Genomic DNA, 12,438 nt, shown 5'->3' on the forward strand with positions numbered 1-12,438 from the left:
ACCCATTTTTTCTGGTAAAATAACTGACTTTTACTTTTTTAAATTTATTTATTTATTTATTTTTAGCTGTGTTGGGTGTTTGTTTCTGTGCGAGGGCTTTTCTCCAGTTGTGGCGAGCGGGGGCCACTCTTCATTGCGGTGCGTGGGCCTCTCACTATCAGGGCCTCTCCTGTTGCAGAACACAGGCTCCAGACGTGCAGGCTCAGCAGTTCTGGCTCACAGGCCCAGTTGCTCCGCGGCATGTGGGATCTTCCCAGACTAGGGCTCGAACCCGTGTCCCCTGCATTGGCAGGCAGATTCTCAACCACTGCGCCACCAGGGAAGCCCCCTGACTTTTACTTTTAAGGTCAACCAGTTGATAGAGAAAATATACAAAGAACTCATAAACTCAATGGCAAAGAAACAAACAATCCTATCAAAGAATGGGCAGAGGAGCTGAATAGACATTTTTCTAAAGAAGACATATAAACGGCCAACATGAAAAGGTGCTCAACATCACTAATTATCAAGGAAATGTAAATCAAAACCACAATGAAACATTATCTCGCACCTGTTAATATGGTTTTCATCCAAAAGATAAGAAATAAAAAGTGTTGGCAAAGATGTGGTAAAAAGGGAACCCTTGTGTACTATTAGTGAGAACGTAAATTGGTGCAGCTACTATGGAAAACAGTATGGAGAGTCCTCAAAAAATTAAAAATAGAACTACCATATGATCCAGCAATTCCACTTCTGGAATTGTATATATACAATAGAGTACTTTTCAGCCACAAAAATAAATCTTGCCATATGTGACAATATGGATTGGACCTTGAGGGCACTGTGCTAAGTGAAATAAATCAGACAGAGAAAGACAAATACAGTAAGATCTCACTTACATGTGGAATCTAAATCAAAAACAACAATAACAACAAACTGAATTCACAGATATAGAGAAGATTGGTGGTTGCAAGAGATGGGGGTGCAGGGTGGGTTAAAGGAGGAAAGATGGTCAAAAGGTACAAACTTCCAGTTATATAATAAATAAATACTGGGGATGTAATGTACAACGTGGTGCTATTATTACAGTTAATAATACTGTATTATATATTTGAAAGTTGCTAAGAGAATAGATCTTACAAGTCCTCATCACGAGAAAAAAGAATTTATGACTATATGTGGTGATGGAAGTTAACTAATCTTACTAAGGTGACTATTTCACAGTATATACAAATATTGAATCATTATGTTGTACACCTGAAACTAAGATAATGTTACATGTCAATCATATCTCATTAAAAAACCAGAAAACAAACTAAAAACCCAGACAAAGGCAATACAAAAAAAAAAAAAAAAAAGAAAAATACAACAAAGACCAGTATCTCTCATGTATACAGATTGAAAATTCCTGAACAAAACAGTGGAAATAGAATTAATATATAAAAATAATTATACACCATGACCAGGGATGTGCATATTCCAATGATTCAATATTTCAAAATCAACCAATTTAATCCACCATATTAATAGGTTAACTAAAGAAAAAAAAAACACACATGCTCATATCAATCAGTGCAGAAAAAATATTTGACAAAATTCAAACCCATTCATGATAAAACCCTTAGAAACACAGAAATAGAGGAGAGCTTCTAAATTGATAAGAGAGTATCTATAAAAGGCCTACAGCTAATATTACAATTAAAGGTGAAAGACTTAATACTTTCCCCCTAAGATAGGAAAGAAAACCAGGATGTCTGTTCTCAACACTCTTCTTCAACAAAGTGCTGCAAGTTCTAGCCAGTGAAATAAGGGGAAAAAAACCCAAAACATTCAGATCAGAAAGGGCAAAAGAAAATTGTTCCTATTTGCAGATGCATGATGGTCAGCACAGAAAATCCCAAGGAATCTTAAAAACAAACAAACAAACAAAACAAAAAACCAAAAATCCCTCCTAGAACATATAAGTGAGATAGACTTATGTAAATAGGTTTTTCCAAATCCATATCACCTCTTTGAAGTGATATGGATCACTAAACATCCTAGTTGTGTCTTGTGTCTCACTGCTTTTTCAGTGCCAAAAAACTCAAATGCATTCAGTGCCACTGATAATGTTTTAGTGTTGATATCAAAGCAAAGTAAATGATTCTACTTATCATATTCCTAATCTAACTTAGTTTTAAAAAGATAAAGCTCCAGAAATTTGACAAAGAGATGTTTATTAGGAGGACAGCCACTTAAAAAAATAGAACAGCATAAGTTATGCTCAAATTTAAAATTTCCATGTGTCTTAATATTGCATTTTAAATAATCCTTTTTGTAAAAGACATGGGGTCAGATCCTTCTTTTCTTCACTTATTTTGGCCTAAAACTACTTTTCTAGAGAGGTATGACTATTCTAGCTAAAATAGTACCTTCTCTCTTTCTCTCTCCCCTTACACTTACTGAGATCATGTGATGCCTCTAAACCCTGCAGAAGACTCCTATTTCACTCACAGAACAAACCAAAGACCTAACAGTCAGTAAGACTCCACTGAGCAGGCAATGAGCCCTCTCCACCTGTTTATTTCTCTACCCTCTTGTCCATCCATTCCACCTGCTTACTCATTCTGCTCTAGCCTTGCTGTCCTTTTATGTTTTATTTGAACTCACGAGGCACATTTTGACAGTAGGGCCTTTGCACTGGCTGATCCGTCTGCTTGTAACATGTGTTTCCCATTTAACTGCATGGCTAGGCCCCTTAACTCCTTCAATATTTTTCTCACATGGATCACCCTATTTAAAATTACAAAACACCTCATCTTACACTTTTGACCCATTCTCCTTATTCTGTTCTATTTTTAAGCACTTATCACCTTCTAACATACTGTATCATTTGCAAAGTTACATAGTTATTGTTTAATGTCTGTTGTTTGCCCTCCACCCCAGCAAGGACAAAGATTTTTATCATTTTGTTTAGTACTGCATCCCAAGAGCATAAAACAACACCTAGTACATAGTAGCTACTCAATAAATATTTGTTGAATGAATGGAATAAATGAATGAATGGATATAATAGGCATATCAACAATTGTCAAAATTAATTTTAATTAACCTACACTGAGAAATTAACTACTCATATAAATGCTTTGCCAGACAAATATCCCAAATGAATAGGTCCTCGAAAAAGTCACCTTTTTTCACTTAATTCTGGGTTAAGTGCTCCTCCTGTGTACTCTCTATGTACCTATGTTTATTTTTCTTCTGGCCTTTTCACATGTACTGCAAAAAACTATTTGTTTATCTTTTTCCAAGACCAAAACATGAGCTCCTTGAGAGCAGAACCATTCTTATTTGCTTTTCCCTCACTGGCACATAGCTCACATCATGTAACACATAACAGGTACTCAATAAATGTTTCGTGCGTGAATAAAACATTTTAAAATATCTACTAAACAGAATTAGTAATGAATCACAGAAATTTACCTCTTAGTTGTTTCCTTAGTTTTTCAATTTCTTCTTTTAAGTTTTTTATTTCTAAATCTTTACTTGCTGTTAGTGGACCATCAGCAGTTGAATACTGCAGAGCCTGGACAGTCTGTGTTGACTCTTTAAAAAAAAAAAAGAATAAAAGAAAGAATGAAAAATATGCTCATACTCTAAATTTTAAAAACTAAGAGCAATATATTTCTTTCTAGAGAAATCCTTATTTAATCGTACTGATCGAAGCATATACCTACTGACAAAAAGCATGTAAACACATTAAAATTAAACCACAAAACTCCACTGCATGTTGTTAAAATTATATGTATGAAACAGTCTACCTTCTAATATGTGAGGTTTTCAGTTTTAAATACTGCTGGTACATTCTGCCAGTGAGTCAGCTATTCAGCCCCATTCCATCCTAGCATAAAATGCCATCATGTGGGCTTCCCTGGTGGCGCAGTGGTTGAGAATCTGCCTGCCAATGCAGGGGACAGGGGTTCGAGCCCTGGTCTGAGAAGATCCCACATGCCACGGAGCAACTAGGCCCGTGAGCCACAACTACTGAGCCTGCGCGTCTGGAGCCTGTGCTCTGCAACAAGAGAGGCCGTGACAGAGAGAGGCCCACGCACCGTGATGAAGAGTGGCCCCCACTTGCCGCAACTAGAGAAAGCCCTCGCACAGAAACGAAGACCCAACACAGCCAAAAATAATAAATAAATAAATTAATTAATTAATAATAATAAAATTTTTTAAAAAATGCCATCATGTGATAACCCAAAAACGTATGTCAGATGATGTATGAAAAAGTCTGGTGTATGAAGAGAGGTTTAGAGATGTTAATATAGAATATGTATAAGTGCTGGCCTTCCAAATTTTATATATGAACATTGAGGCCCACCTATTGATGACTTGGCTCATCAACTTAGTTAAAATAGGGATTATTCATTTAACTTGTGGTTCTAATTAGAAGATGCAAGGTACTAAAGAAACATTAAATCTAGTGAAGCTCATTCCCAGATACCATTAAAAGATGTGGAAAAAAAAGAAATGGTCCTAAAACAGTTACTCTGCTAGCTTATAGAGGGACCCCAAATAGTAAATCTCTACCTCAACATAATTTGTTGTTAGTACAAATCATTACTGACTGCTTTAGATTACTAATATTATTTATATATTGCTTTACATAACTTATATTTATATTATTTATATATATATTTAAAACTCCAAGGGACTGTGACCTTCAGAGGATGGAGATTTTCTAACTTACCTTCATCATCTGTACAGAGAACAGTATCATGATATTCATATGCATGGTGGTCAATAAATATTTGTTAATTTGAATTAAAGATGTAAGATATACCATATTGTGCATTCAATCATGATCTTCTACATCCAAAAAGTATTTCTTACACATTTTCTTTTTCTTTGGGTTCAAAACATGTTGAAAACTGGTACTTTCTGTATTTATTATTTTTAAAAGAATATCCTTCTTTTTTTTAAAGACATCTAAGTTGGGAGTAGAAAATGGGGAGAATAAAAATATCCACTGGACATTAGTAGCTTTTTTCCTTCTACACCCCACACACTGCAGGGTATGAAGGTGGGATAGGTATCCTTGCTCCTCTTTGTCACCTCTGTCCTCCCTATAAATCTCAGGTCTGCTAAAATGCCCATTACTTGGTTTTTTTTTTTAATTTTTAATTTTATATTGGAGTATAGTTCGTTAACAACGTTGTGTTAGTTTCAGGTGTACAACAAAGTGATTCAGTTATACATATACATGTATCTATTCTTTTTCAAATTCTTTTCCCAGTTAGATTTTTACAGAATATGAGGCAGAGTTCCCCGTGTAATACAGTTTGGGACGGATATGTACCCACTGCTATATTTAAAATGGATAACCAACAAGGACCTACCTTATAACCCATTACCTGTTTATTACAGTTATCCACTGCCCTTCCTTCCATTACAACTCTTTTTATTATTATTCTTAGTGACTTTAACAACAAAAGAGACGATCTATCCAGCTGGCTTCACAGGCACACAAACCTCCTATGCAGACCCTGTTGAGGCTGTTTACCCAGCAGCTACCCCTCTCTTCCTGCTTGTGCACCAAATTCAGGTATCAGGCTACAGTGTGGTTAGGCAAGGTAGGCTCAGCCAAAAGGAAGATGGCTTCCATCGGTCATGCCGATCTCATTCTACATTGCCAGGACTGGTTAAGAATTAGGTACGTGACCCAGTTAGAATGAATGTCACCTTGAGAGCTCCCATTAAGTGAGACATGTATGAAAGGAAATGAAACTTTTTTTTTTTTTTTTTGGTCTTTGGATGTGTGAAGTCATGAAGTCTGGAACTTTGACAGTAATGTGGAATCATGAGGGAAAAGCCAAGAAAATCACAGAGAAGCTACCTGGTAAGAGCACGGAAACTGTGTACTTCTGATTTCTTAAGTGAGATAAGAAATCTGTATTATTTAAGAATTTGATTACTTGCCGCCTAAAACAACCTAGCTGGTAGACGTCTCGCCAGCACAACCACCAAATCTATTGGTCATGCCCTAACCTGTGGCTCTGACCTTAGAAATGTGTATGTGTGCGGGGGTGGGGAGGTGGGGAATGGAGGTTGGGGTGGGCTCCTAGGAGATTGCTACAGACTTTTACTGTCTGGGGACCAAGTAAGCTCAGAATCTTACAGAATGTGAAACAGTCTCTCACATCAAAGAATTACCCTGTCCCAAATGCTTGCAGTTCACCTACTGAGAAATGCTACTGTACATGCTGTCATTATTAATAACTATGTAGCCTCCAACATCTTGATTTCAAGTAAATACTCTCTATCTCTTATATTTACAGTTTAACTTACTCTAGGGACCACTTCAGTAATTTTTCATTCCCACCAAGAGTGCCAATCCACTGTTCCTAACACTATTTCCTTTTCTCTTTTCTTCCTTATTTATCCAGGTTAGATTCCTTGGTCCATCACTACTACTGCTTTGCATACACACCTTGGATTTCTTTGCTCTTCTCTCCTCCACTGTACTTAGCCTAGAAGGCCCCAGTCTTACCTAAATCCTACTCTCCTTCTACTCTGTGCTTTCACCTTAATAGCTGAAAGTGACAGAAGAAAGCCCAACCATTCAAAATTCATGTCTAAATAGTTTGGCGATGCCTGATGCCAACTAAAAACTGGCACTTGCCATCTGCCTCTAGCAGCCGCTGACCTTCAACACCCCCTGAAAGGAGATCAGGGTGGAGATCAAGAATGAGGCACTCTGTGCTCTGGGAAAAACTGGCAGAGCAGGTCTTCAGATAATTTTCAGGACAGATATTTTCAGGACAAAATTTTATGAGCCCAATTCTTGCATCTTCTCACATCTAGAAAAGCACTAAAATCATTAACCATCGCATCTGCTCCTTGTCACTAGCAGCAACCCTCTGCCAAAATGTGTGCTTTGGGCTTCCCTGGTGGCGCAGTGGTTGAGAATCTGCCTGCTAATGCAGGGGACACGGGTTCGAGCCCTCGTCTGGGAAGATCCCACATGCCGCGGAGCAACTAGGCCCGTGAGCCACAACTGCTGAGCCTGCGCGTCTGGAGCCTGTGCTCCGCAACAAGAGAGGCCATGATAGTGAGAGGCCTGCGCACCGCGATGAAGAGTGGCCCCCGCTTGCCGCAGCTAGAGGAAGCCCTCGCACAGAAACGAAGACCCAACACAGCCCAAAAAATAAATAAATAAATAAATAAACAAAATGTGTGCTTCACTGCACGTACCCCTCTTCACTAAAATCATATATAATACCTTCCCCCCTACCTCTTCGGAGCAGATTCTCAGAGCTATCTGAAATGCTGTCTCCCGGGCTATAGTCCTCATTTTACCCCAAGTAAAACTTGACTCACAACTCACACATTGTGCATTTTTTTTTCAATCAACACTGGCAATCCTAAAATATTTCCCTAGTTCATTCACTCTTCTCTCTTCTCTAAACTTACCATTTCACATCTTCTCTTTTTCTTGTCAAAAATCTAATAGGAAAAAAAACCTAAAAAATTCCCAAAAGCTAATACATTCTCTACCTTCCTTATTCTCAGCTGATGACCCTGCTTTGTACTTGATTTATCATCTGTTTCCTCAAAGTGGAATGTGACCATTGAGTGGGCAGGTATTTTTTTCTTTTTCTGTTCATTATTATATCCCCAGTCATGTGCAGAACAATTCCTGCCTAACTGGCGCTCAACAAGTAGTTAACAAATAGATGAATCAGCTTAAATGTTAACCTATGCCATTGTATGAAATGAAACAGGTGTTAGTACCAAAAGGCAACGATCTAATATTTTCTGGGTTTGTTTTGGGCAAATGACACCAACTGTATGTAATGACACTCTCTAAGAACAGATGAAAGAATTTAAAACATCAAAAAAACATGGGACATAGGAACTTCTCATTCAGAATAGGATGAAGTAAGAAGTAACAGGTCATTGCTCTATCATCCCTGTTGCAAAAAGTAAAAATACACTATATAATTTGAAAAAAACTTATTTTTACAAACATCCATGTATCTGGGAAAGCAAAGAGAACTAAGTAAAATAAACCAGAGAGGGATGAGCCATTGTGAGATGCAAAGACCATGACAGCTGCCTCTTACCTCAGAATCTTATCCAATTCTGTGAGCACATGAATTGAGGGATAGTACGCTGGAAAAAAAATGACAAATTCTGGAGAATGGGTGGGCTGGTGCAACAATTGGGAAACTTCAGGATCCCTAAATATGCGGTGGTATTTTCCTCATGGTATATTTGCTGTATCTGGAGACTGCATGGGAAGTTAAGGAGCTTCTAAAAGTCAGACCAAAATCTCCTACAGTATTGGAGTATTTCAGAGACAAAGTCTTGCTTGAGGAAAAGAGCCTATTTCAAACACATGGCCCATCTAAACATTTGCCAAATTTGAAAGTGGCATGGGGTAAGAGTCTGAAGGTCAGAATAAATCTCTCACAGTTAATAGAGTAAGTCCAAACCAGGTTCCAGCTAGTTTTCCTTCATGACACTTGAAACCAGAAGTAGGCTGAATCTAATTAAAACTGCAACCCAGCCTTGTCCTAGTTCAATTCCTGATTGGACAAAAAAAAAGGGAAAACCCTCTCTGAAGTGAAAATAACATAATAACATCATTCTCTATGTTATTTTTATTCATGATATTTGTCATACAACAAAAATTGAGACATTTAGAAAAGCAGGAAGGTGTGATCAATAATCAGAAGAAAAAACAGAAATAGAGACACACGCAGATGGTTCAGGTGTTATAATTAGCCGACAAGACTTTAAAATAAATATTATCAATATGTTAAAGAAAACATAGGGGAAAAAAGACAAAACAGTGGGAAATTTCAATGCAGAACTGAAAACTATAAGAATGAATCAAATGATTATTCCTGAACTAAAAGAGACAATATTTGAAATTAAGACTCATTGAATGGGCTTAACATCAGAACAGATGCAGCAGACGACAAGACAAATGAACCTGAAGGCAAGTGAGGAGAGAATATCCAAATTAAGCACAAAAAAACCTAAGAATGGAAGAAGCAGGACTGAACATAAAATGAATGTGGGACACAGTCTAAGACATATGTAATTGGAGTCCCAGAAGAAGAAGAGATAGTGAATGGGGCAAAAGAAATATCTACAGAGATTATGCTTAGAACTTTCCAAAATTGATGAAAGATATCAATCAAGATTTCAGAAGCTCAGTAAATCCCCAACAGGATTTTACATTAATACAAAGAAAACTACACCCAGGTAGATCATAGCCAAACTGTTTGAAAGTGAAGTTAAGGAGAAATACTTAAAAGCAACCAGAGGGGAGGAAGAAAAGATACATTCAAGAGACCAAGATTAATAGCTGGCTGGCTTCTCAAATATGATGGAAGTCAGAAAACAATGAAATAATATCTATAGGGCATTGAAAGAAAAAACTGCCAAGCTAGAATTCTAACCCAGCAAATATTCTTCAAAAATGAAGGCAAAATAAAGACATCTCAGGCAAACAAAAACGGAGAGATTTAGTTATAATACACACAATCATAAGAAACACTAAAGGAAGTTTTGCAGACTAAAGAAAAATGATTCTGGATGGATACATGGATCACTAGAAAGAAATAAAGAACACAAAAAGAGTAAATATGTGGGTAAATAAAAAGATATTTTAAAAATTAATGAGTAATAAATATTTAAAGCAAGAATAAAATAAGTGTATTGAAAGGTTTACAACACAGATAGAGGTAAACTATAAAACAACAACAACCTAAAGGGCTGTTATAAGGGTCTTATATTGTTTGTGAAGTGGAAAAATAAAAATTATTTAAAAGACATGTGAAGACCTAATGAGAAAAAAGGGCAAGAATCTACACAAGACTGAATATCCAAATGAACAGTAAATATTACTTATTAGAGAAATATAAATTTAAAATCATAGCAAAACTCCACTATACAAATACCAGAATGGCTAAAATTTAAAAAGCTGACAATATCAAGTTCTGATGGGAATATATAGCAAGTGAAACTCATACATTATTAATGAAACTATTGATGCAATCACTTCTGAAAACTCTTTGGCAATATTTTCTAAAGCTGAAAATACGCTATCCCATGACCCATAAATCCTACTCCTAGGTAGATATCCAAGAGAAATAAGTAGATATGACCATCAAGAGAAATATATAACAATATTCACAGAAGCTATGTTTACAATAGTCTATATCTGGAAATAAATGTTCAACAGCAACAGCTTAGATGATACGGTCTGAATACCTGTGTCCCCCACCAAATTCATATGTTGAAATTCTGACCCCAAAGATGATGTTATTAGGAGGCGAGGCCTTGGGAGGTGTTTAAGTTACAGTTATAAGGGCGGAGCCCTCATGAATGGGATTAATGCCTTATAAAAGAAAACCCACAGGGATCCCTAGCCCTTTCCACCAGGTGAGGACACAGCAAGAAGGCGCTGGCTATGAATCCTCACTTGACCATGTTGGCACTTTGATCTTGGACTTCCAGCTTCCAGAACTGGGAGAAATAAATTTCTGTTGTTTATAAGTCACCCAATCTGTTGTATCTTTTTAAATAAAAGTCAGAACAAATTCAGACATTGGATAAATTTTTTTAGTATTTGTATACAATGTAACACTAAACAGCAGTTTAAAAAAAAAGGAACTAGGGGGCTTCCCTGGTGGCACAGTGGTTGAGAATCTGCCTGCCAATGCAGGGGACACGGGTTCAAGCCCTGGTCTGGGAGGATCCCACATGCCGTGGAGCAACTGGGCCCGTGAGCCACAACTACTGAGCCTGAGCGTCTGGAGCCTGTGCTCCGCAACAAGAGAGGCTGCAATAGTGAGAGGCCCGCGCGCTGCGATGAAGAGTGGCCCCCACTTGCTGCAACTGGAGAAAGCCCTCACACAGAAACGAAGACCCAACACAGCCAAAAATAAAAATAATAAATAAATAATAAATTAAAAAAAATAAAATTAAAAAAAAAGGAACTATTGATATTTACACATGGAAAACCATGTTATTAAAAAAAGATACAAATGAGAACATACTGTATGAAACCATTTATATGAAGTTCAAAGGTAAAATTAATTAATGCTGAAAAAATTTAGGATAGTGTTTACTTCAGAGTTGTAAGCTACAAACTGGGAAGGAGCATGATGGAACCTTACCCTATGCTAGAAATGTTCTATATACTGATTGGGGTGCAGGTTACATAAAAGTACACTAATATAAACATTTACGGGGCTTACAATTTAAAGTAGAGTACTTGCACACTTTACCGCATGCGTATCACCATTTAAAAATCAAAACTGAGTGACATCAGTATCATGCCCCTGTGGGTCATTCCTTTTTCCTCTCCCTTCGATTTACAACTAATTGGACATCCATAACTGAACAAAATTGCTTCTGCACAGCACAGCAGGACACCAGAGATACATCCATATGTGTATCCAAAAGTGGGTAGACTGGACCTCAGCGGAGGCTGCAGATCCAAGGTACCGGCAACAGTGACCTCTCTAGCAGAGGAGGTAGAAAGTGAAAGCGATGAGTGAAAGTGCTGGGCTGTGAAGGCTGTGAGGGCTGCAGCTGGAGGGACCCTGTTGCTTTTCAGCAATACCTGGATTTCTGAGGGTGGGTGGGGCAAGGGTAGGAAGGAAAGAAGGCAGACAAAGAGAAATGAAGGAATGCATTTCCTGCTGTCTGTCCACAGATTTCTGGACTCCTCCACTAAAAAGCCCCAGGTACTAAGCATACACCTCCTAGACTGTGTCAACCGCTTTTACCATGCACACACTCCAAACTTTAGTGGAGGGTCATCTCTGGTAAGAGAAACCCAAAATTTGCGCTATAGCGCCACCTTCTGGAAAACAAAAGAAAGGCGTCTGATTGCCAAGCTGCTGAACTTAGAGTCAAAGTAAAGCCTTACCTAAAAAGAAAGGTGTTTGCTACTTCAAATGTGATGGCAGAGGCACAGTTCATGAAACACTATGAAAAATCATGGTAACACAGTATCCCCCAAAAATGACAATTCTCTAGGCAACCAACTCAAAGACACAGAATACTGCAATCTAACTGATAAAGATTGATAAAGAATTCAAGATAGTTGTTATGAAGAAATTCAACAAGCTACAAGAAAACTCAGAAAGGCAACTCAATGAACTCAGGAATAAAATTAATGAACAGAAAGAGCACTTTACCAAAGAGATTGAAATCATAAAAAAAGAACAAAACAAAAATTCTGAAGCTGAAGAATTCAATAAGTGATATGAATAGTGCATTAGAAAGCACTGGAAATAGAACAGATCAGATGGAAGAAAGAACAAGCCATATGGAGGAAAGGAATTTAGAAATGATTCAGGTGGAAGAGGAGAGAGAACTAAGTTTTCTTTTTTTTTTTTTTAAGTGAAGAAACCCTACAAGAGCTATCAGACTCCATTTAAAAAGCCAAAATAA

At 37.4% G+C, this 12,438-nt stretch overlaps 1 protein-coding gene across 20 annotated transcripts in view; it reads right to left on the reverse strand.

Moving 5' to 3' along the window:
* Nucleotides 1–12,438, reverse strand: part of CDC42BPA (CDC42 binding protein kinase alpha) — a 316,154-nt gene that overhangs the window by 131,362 nt on the left and 172,354 nt on the right. For all 20 annotated transcript variants that reach the window (XR_014265738.1, XM_082469813.1, XM_082469807.1 and 17 more), the window contains exon 11: nucleotides 3,442–3,564. Coding sequence is in view for 19 of the 20 variants with exons in the window: in XM_082469813.1 (XP_082325939.1) it covers nucleotides 3,442–3,564 (123 nt within the window). In the remaining variant the exon portion in view is untranslated. The remainder of the gene's footprint in view (nucleotides 1–3,441; nucleotides 3,565–12,438) is intronic.

This window comes from Balaenoptera physalus (genome assembly GCF_965194825.1).
Source record: "Balaenoptera physalus genome assembly, chromosome: 1".
Classification (NCBI taxonomy): Eukaryota; Metazoa; Chordata; class Mammalia; order Artiodactyla; family Balaenopteridae; genus Balaenoptera; species Balaenoptera physalus.